This window comes from Austrofundulus limnaeus, unplaced genomic scaffold (genome assembly GCF_001266775.1).
Source record: "Austrofundulus limnaeus strain Quisiro unplaced genomic scaffold, Austrofundulus_limnaeus-1.0 Scaffold1277, whole genome shotgun sequence".
In the NCBI taxonomy this organism is placed as follows: domain Eukaryota; kingdom Metazoa; phylum Chordata; class Actinopteri; order Cyprinodontiformes; family Rivulidae; genus Austrofundulus; species Austrofundulus limnaeus.
The window spans coordinates 27,250-35,975 of NW_013953679.1; the positions used below are offsets into that span (position 1 = coordinate 27,250).

Sequence of the window (8,726 nt, forward strand, 5' to 3'; positions counted from 1 at the left end):
ACACACACACACACACACACACACACACACACACACACACACACACACACACACATATGATGGCAAACTACAATTGTAGCCACAGCTGCCTTGGGGCACACCGACAGAGGCGAGGCTGCCATACACAGGCGCCACCGGACCCTCTGACCACCATCAGTGGGTAAGGTGTCTTGCCCAAGGACACAACGACAGAGTCAACTGGACGGGGATCGAGCCGGCGACCTTCCGGCTCCAGGACGACTCCCCTAACCACTCTACCACAGCCGCCCCAAGGTTAAGGAAAGCAAGGACCCTGTAATGACAGCACACCCTCCTGTCCCCCTTTTTAAAGAGAGGAATCACGACCCCAGTCTGCCAATCCAGTCGCACCTCCCCTGATGTCCACGTGATGTTGTAAAGGCGTGTCAACCAGGAGAGCCAGACAACATCCAGAGCCTTGAGGAAATCAGTGTAGATCTCATCCACCCCTGGAGTCCTGCCACCATGGAGCTTTTTAACTACTTTGGTGACCTCAGCCCCAGTTATGGACGGACCAACCCCAAAGTCCTTGGACTCTGCTGCCTCCATAGAAGACCTGCTGGTGGGATTGAGAAGGTCAGAGAAGTATTCCTTCCACTTCCCGACAACATCAGTAGTTGATGTCAACAGCATTCCACCTTCACTGAGCACAGTGTTAGTGAAGTGCTGCTTTCCCCGCCTCAGCCACCCGATGGTTTGCCAGAATCTCCTCAGAGCTGATTGAGAGTCTCTGTCCAAGGGCTCACCGAACTCCTCCCACATCCAAGCTTTTGCAGCAGCAACGGCCAGTGCTGCAGCCTGCCGATACTCCTCAGCTGCCCCTGGAGTCCTACCAGCCAACAAGGCCAGATAGGACTCCTTCTTCAGCTTGACAGCTTCCCTTACACTGGGTGTCCACCACCGAGTTCGAGGATGGCCAGTGCGAGAAGTACTGACAGCCTTGCATACACAGCTCAAGGCAGCTGCTTCAACAACTGAGGTGTGGAACATGGCCCACACAGGCATTCCCAACAAACCCTCACTACATGTTTGGGTCTACCAGATCTGTCCTGCATCTTTCCCCACCATCTAATCCAACTCACTACCAGGTGGTGATCAGTTGACAGCTCTGCTCCTCTCTTCACTCCAAAACATATGGCCACAGATCAGATGGCATGACTAAAAAAAGTCAAAGTCAATCATCGATCTATGACCTAGTTTGTCCTGGTGCCCATGTACTTATGGACACCCTTATGTTCGAAAATGGTGTTTGTAATGGACAAATTGTGACTAGCACAGAAGTCCAACAACAGAACACCGCTCGGGTTCAGACTGGAGAGGCCACTTCTCTGAAGGGCATTGATGACCTCCAGCAGAATAAGGGAATCCCCAGCTGGAGCACTTCCCAGCACCCCAGCTAAGGACTCTAAGGCTGGGTACTCCGAACCACCATTTAGTATGTAAGCACAAATGACCGTGAGAGTCTGTCCCCACACCCAAAGGTGTAGGGAAGCTACTCTCTAGTCTACTGGGGTAAACTCCAACACACACGCACTGAGTCGAGGGGCCAAAATTAGACCCACACCAGCTTGGCGCCTCTCACCATGGGCAACTCCAGAGTAATACCCAAACCCTCTCGAGGAGATTGTTCTGGAGCCCAACTATATCTAGCCGGTACCTCAACCTCACGCACAAGCTCAGGCTCCTTCCCCACCAGAAAGGCGACTTTCCATGTCCCAAGAGCCAGCTTTGGTAGGCCAGGATCAGAGCGCCTTTGGTTACTGCCCATGGCATCATGCACCCAACTCGTACGGCCCGTACTGCAGGTGGCGGGTCCACAGGAAGGCAAACCCATGTACCGTATTTTTCGAACTATAAGCCGCGACTTTTTTCCTGAACTTTGAACCATGCGGCTTATAGTCCGGTGCGGCTTATACGTGGATTTTTTTCTTCAGCCACCAGGGGGCTCTTATGCTGCATTTGCTTCAACCACTCGCTTCAAAAAAAGAAAGGAAAAAAAAAAGAAGAAAAAAGCGATCGCTTCCACAGTCGACTGTTGTACCAGGAAGCAGCTTTTTAAAGATAGTCAATGGCCAAAAACTCATAAAAGGGGCTAAAACAGACATTTTTCACGGTGGAATCTGACTGGTAAAAACTTTGGAGCTTAATCCGGGACCAGTTTGTGGATAAATGTCGAGTGAAGAGCCGCGGACCTTTTTTTTTTCCGCACTGCACTCCCCGGGGAAGGAATCCCATGCAGTGACGTATGCTGAAGCGGGAGGGCTTTCCCAGCAGCTAGGCTCTGGGTTTCTCGGGGGAACTATGAAAGGTCAGTGCGAAAACAAACACCAAACAACCACGTGACGGCGCGTCAACCGGTTGACAGCCGAGCGACCATAATGCCAGCTTAGCCGGAGGTGTAGCACCATTTTGTTTTAACTAGTAGCAGACACGACATGACGGATCTTCGACAGACACGATATTGGACAGTATGCGGGCCCACATCACAGATTCGGTGAAAGCAGCCGTCAAGAAAACAAACTCAATTCATGCTGTTATTCCTGGAGGTACAACAAAGTTTTTGCAACCCCTGGACATCAGTGTGAATCGTGCATTTAAAGCAGCACTAAGGGTGAATGGGAGGCTTGGATGACTAACGGGGATAAATCCTTCATAAAAACTGGCCGAATCCGAAGAGCGTCATTTCCTGATGTCTGCCAGTGGATCCTAACAGCGTGGAGCAGGGTGAACGAGTCCACCATCACCAATGGGTTCTGAAAGGCTGGACTGCTACGTGAAGAGGATGGGTTCTGAAAGGCTGGACTGCTACGTGAAGAGGACACCACAGCTTCAGAGCCAGCATTACCCCGGGAGGACATCGACACAGAAAGCAACACTGAACAGATACCGCTGTGTGACGCAGCTTTTCTGAGCTTGTTTAACTCCGACACTGAAGAGGAGGACTTCGATGGTTTCAGTGCGCCGGAGGACACATCCAGACATTTTGTTGGACCAGAAACTGTTAAAGAAAACTACCAAAATAATTTCAGTTAAATAAACCGTATTCCTCCGAACTTTAATTCCTAAAGGTTTGCTTTTTATGTTTTGATGTTGAATTCACTTTTTTGACGACAATTTTGGGTGTACTGTTTTTTTTTATAGTCCGGTGCAGCTTATATGCTAATATTCGCGGGGTTTTTTTTTTTTTTTTTTTAATGGCAGGTGCTGCTTATAGTCCGAAAAATACGGTAGCTCATTCGGGCTGAGCCGACGAGGCCTGGCTCCAGGGTGGGGCCCCAATAACCCATGTATGGGCAATGGACACTGAGTTCCTTGATCTATTTTGTCCATAAGAGTCTGTCGAATCATTCTTTGTCTGGTCTGTCACCTAGGACCAATCTGCCATGAGAGACCCTACCTGGGGCAATTGAAATTGCTCCTGACAGCATAGCTCCTAGGATCATTCAGGTGAACCAACTCCTCCACCATAAGGTGATGATTCACCGTAGATATTGTAAATCTCAATTAAAAATTGATACAGGGCTTTACAGTACATACACATCACATACAGTATCAGGAAATTAAATATTGTAATATTGTAGTGTATCAATATTTTTTACACCTCTAATATTAAGGGTTATTCACTTCAATTTTAGTTTATCTGTTCCAATACATTTTTTCACAAAAAAGTCTCATACTTCACAAAAAATGTTATTTTCTATGTTGTGTATCTGATTCAGTTGCAAACACCTGGAAATAAAAGCTGAAATGTTGCTCTCTTGTCTCGTTTTCAGCTTTTGATGTTAAACCCAAATGTTTTCAGTCTACAGCAAAAGGAAAAGAGCTTGCCTCAGGGATCCAACAGTTTTAGAGGGGAGTGTTTATATACGCAATTTATCTGAGGTTCAACCTGAAACATGGCAGTGATCTACATACAAACAAATGATTATCTAAATATATCGAGCTAACATTGAATATTTTTCTATGCTGCAGTTCAAGATCTGAATTTGAACTTCTACCTTGAGAATTGATAAACAAATCCAAGCACGGCGTGTATACAGCACAGATTTGTACTTCTTAATGCTGAACACATAAACGACCCCGAGGCAGAGACCTCATTACCTGTAGAGCTGTACTGTCTTTACACAAGGCATGCTTTCTTTCTGCAATGAGCTGAGTAATTTGCTTGTTATACTAAATAACAGCTGGGTTAGAAAAGATTTATCTCAAGGCCATCAATTGCTGCCATCCCAAACAGCTTTGCCTCTATCATCTAACAACAGAGCCAATAAAAGCAGAGAGGGCTGCAATTTACTACCACAATCAACTGGAGACCCCATAACTGTCATAATGGTGACCTCGGTAGGGAAGACACTAATGACTACTTCAGCCAGCTCCAGTGAATGCCACTTAATAAAGGAAAGGATTTTATCCCTCCCCTGGCAGCAACACGAGTGTCCTCACTGCAGACCCTGCTTCCCATCAGTCATAGCTGAATGCTGATAAGTGACAATTTCCTGCCATTTCCAGCAAGATAAAGTATCAGACGTGGATGGCTATCCAGTTACAACACTTAGACTCCTCCATCATACAATTAGACAGAATAAAAATCAATGATAATGATGGGAAGTTTAAAGAAAAAGGTAGTGTGAGACAGCACTAAGCTGGAGACTGAATAATGTATGAAAAAAAAACAAGTCAAGACCTATAAATGAGACGAGTGTATATGGATCTCTGGTGAGTTATTTTATAATAAACCTATGAAATATTGGTACAATACAGACAATGACAAATTTGTTTGTATCTCTCGTTTAAATAAAAAAAAAACTATAAATGCCACAGAAATAAGTTGAAAACGACAAAAAGAAAAACATTTTTACAAGAAATCACTTAATTTAAATCTGTCATTGCTTTTGAATTTTGATTCAACAAAATTATTTAAAAGCTACCGTCTACTGGTATTTTGGTCCGGACCATGAACCAACTGCTCCAGTTGTCTCAGGTCTGAAGAACTGCTCCCCCAGAGGTTTCAGCTCCTTTCACAGATGTTCAACAGGACTTAGATCAGGACACTTAGATTAGTCCAATGTTTGGTTCTCAGATCTGAGGTTTAGCTGTGTTTTGGTTTGTTATCATTCTGACAGCAAATTTTACTTCAGGGGGGATTACATCACACAGATGAGAGTAACTTTACGTGAATTGTTTGGAGTGACTAAGGTTTTTGTCACAGGTGTTTACCTATACAACTGTAGCAAGCTACCATTAGCTACAATTAGCTCACCATCCTCAGTTGTCTTGGCCTCTCCTCGTAAGGCTAAGTGTCATAATGCTGGATGGTCACGTACAGCCTTTGGTACTTTTCCTTCAAGTTTGGTGTAGTCCATTATTGTTGCATCGCAAATACAACAAAATAATATTTGCACATGTTTAATATTATGATCCCGCCCACATCGAGGTGGCTCTCTGCTGAATTCAAATGGTAAATGGACTGTACTTATATAGCGCCTTTCTATCCATCCAGGACACTCAAAAGGCTTCACACTACAGATATCACCCATCCACACACATATCTACACACTGATGATGACAAACTACAATTGTAGCCACAGCTGCCCTGGGCCACACCGGCAGAGGCGAGGCTGCTATACACAGGCACCACCGGACCCTCTGACCACCATCAGTAGGCAAGGCGGGTAAGGTGTTTTGCCCAAAGACACAACGACTGAGTTGACTGGACGGGGATCGAACCAGTGACCTTCCGGTTCCAGGACGACTCCCCTAACCACTCTACCACAGCCGCCTCGAATTCAAACACAACCAGGGTAGGTAGAATAAGGCTGGGCCGACGGAGGCAGGCTGAGCAGGAGCTTACAATGCAACAATGCCTCCTCTCAAATAAAGCAAAGCAGCAACAGAAGAGAACCAAAGCTCCTCCATGTTTCACTGTAGGTAAGGGTTCTTCTATTTCTAGTTTTCACCTAGTGAGTTTATAAACACTGAGCTGAGAGAACTTTTCCCCCAGTCTACCCAAAGGACATTCTCTTTGTCCTTCTATTTGTAGTTTGTCAATACATGTTTTAGCAAATTCCAGTCCCACATTTTTATGCTTAGGAGTCCTCCTCATTCGTCTTCTATTAAGTCCAATTAGACTCAAACTATGATCAGCGGTACAATCCGACACTAATGGCTCTTGACATTAGAGTTCACTCCTAATATCTTTGGATGATGTTCTGGGCTCTTTTTTAAGCTGCTGATGTTGATTATCGTCTTCCCAAGCTCCTGTGACTCTGTCCTCAGCTCCCTGTGCTCCATGTTCAGTGTTGTAGTGTTTCCCCAACATTATCTAAGAAGGGCACGTCTTTCTGTCAACAGAACCGTGCTGTCTGCCTATCAAAATCCCCCTCCTTCAGCAAGTTCTGTGACTTCTGGGTGGAGCACAGAGATTATAGCAACAGGATAAGTGGCTTTGACATAAAATTAGTAACATAGCATATTGCCACGACCCTCCCAGTCACAACCACTTATTGCTAACACTAACCACCATTACCCTAAAACATTGATTATTTTCATTTCTCAAACCTAGCTTAAAGTCTAACAATGCAAAAGTATTATGAAAGGTTTAAAATAAAGCAGATGGAGAAGAACAATGAGGAAGTTCACTATTTCATGTGACCAAAAAGCAGAGGTCTTACTGCTTGATTCGCTGAAGGGGCGTTCGAAGTAAGTCCTCCAGCTGTTGGTTGTTGAACTCTGGTCGAGCTTCTTGTAGTTTCTTGAAACGTCTGAAGGCCTTATTTTTCTTCAGCTGGATCTAAAAGCAGAAGAAAGGGAAAGATCCTTCTCAAAGTTAAGTGTCACAACTATGCATTCCACGCCGAGTGTTTCCATCAACGGTGGAGTTGGGATTTTGTTTAGATTAAAAACTAAAAATTGCAATCAAAAGAAAAAAGTCTAATAATACTAAAAGTAACCATACACACATTAACAGCATTGTGTTAAACTTTTCCTGTTTTAGGTCAGTTAGGATTATTAAATTTTCGTCTATTTGCTAAATGCCAAAATAAGTGAGAATTTTTTTATTACTTTCTTCAAATTCAAAAGTTTAAATACACTTCAGTATTTGGTAACATTGCCTTTAAACTGTATGTCATTGGGTCAAATGTTTTGGATCTCCATCCACAAGTTTCTCACAACAGTTGTCAGGATTTTTGGCCCATTCCTCTTGACAGAACTGGTGGAACCGAGCCATGTTTGTAGGCTGCCTTGCTCACACATGACTTCCGCTTTGTCCATAAATTTTAAATATAATTGAGATCAAGGCTTGGTGATGGCCACTCCAATACATTGACTTTGTTATCCTTGAGCCACTTTGTAACCAGTTTGGCCATATGCTTCGACCCATTGTACATTGGGAAGACACATTTGTGTCCAAGCCTGTAACTGTGGCCAACGTGGGCTGTAGTCTGCAGCGGTTGCAACCCATGAATTGAGACATAGTCATTGTATTTTAAACGAATGAATAATTTTTACTTTTCACAAAGTAAAAAACAGAAATCTAGATTTCTTACCTCAAGCACTTTTTTGGCATTGTAGATGTTGTCCACATATTTATTGTAGAAGTGCAAATGTGAACAGAACTGGTCCAGACCTTTGACCAAGTAGCCATTCTCCAAATGAACCAGCAGAGATCTGAATAAAAAAAATATTATAAATTTATAAACACACACATAACGTTACCCCTAACATTATACAAGGAGGGCGGGCCCCTCGCCAACGAGACGGCCCGTTCCTCCAAGAATTTCATGGTATGTAATCATTTTTATTTAAATAAGGCCAGATCAAATCGAGAGCTATTTTTGCTCCCCTCCATATCCAACTCTCGCCAAACTTGGGGGGAAAAAAAGATGGCGCAGAGTGAGGCTGAGCGCTGTGTGTGGTCCTCACAAAGATAGAAAGATGCGTGTATGTGTGTGATTAGATGCGCAATGAAAACTCTGCTTTTTTTTAAATCACGTAGTACCAATGCGACAGCTTTGCAAGCTACTTTTTCTTTCTTTAAAAGAAAATGTGACAGGTGAAGTCACAGCATGGTTACCTTATCAATAATTACTTTTATATAATTCAGCACCACAAACACAGACCCCGCGTGCAACCAGGTTCCCGCGAGTCCATTCATGTTCTATAAACAGCGCTGATCAGCTACGAGCAAATGTAATGTCCTCTACTAAGTAGTTTGTGAACTCAAAACAGCTTAAATACAGACAGAATGAGCTGCTGTTAGTCCACAGGTCATACTGGACTCAAACAGAGCTGAGCTCATCTGTCACTCACACACACTGCAGGTCAGACAGTCCTGTTCAGGAGCATTAACCCTTAACGGCCCAGATTAGAATCGGTCTTTAAAATGTGATAAGTAAATTATTTTCAGGAAGTTTTTTGATAGTTGCATTTTCTAACTGTTGTCTTTTATTTCTACAAGAGTTAAAGTTCTACTAGAGTTCTAATAATTATTAGAAAGGACATCATTTGAGGTTTTTACTGATATTTTATTTAAAACATGTTACAGAAGTCATAAGCAGGTTTATTTTGAAGAAACATTACAAACGTGTTCATTCCTACAAAACTGTCAAATATATTTACAAACAACACTAAACTGATTCAGATTAACATCAAATAAATCCATCCATCCATCCATCCATCCATTTTCTGTACATGCTTCTTCCTTTTCT

General features: G+C 43.5%; 1 protein-coding gene across 1 annotated transcript in view; it reads right to left on the reverse strand.

Annotated features, from left to right (window-relative positions):
• The window catches only part of arhgef39 (Rho guanine nucleotide exchange factor (GEF) 39), a gene marked incomplete at its 5' end in the record, with an annotated part of 53,852 nt that overhangs the window by 26,750 nt on the left and 18,376 nt on the right, over positions 1-8,726 (reverse strand). Inside the window, 2 exon segments of the mRNA XM_014031591.1 lie at positions 6,690-6,808; positions 7,566-7,686. Coding sequence (XP_013887045.1) covers positions 6,690-6,808; positions 7,566-7,686 — 240 coding nt within the window.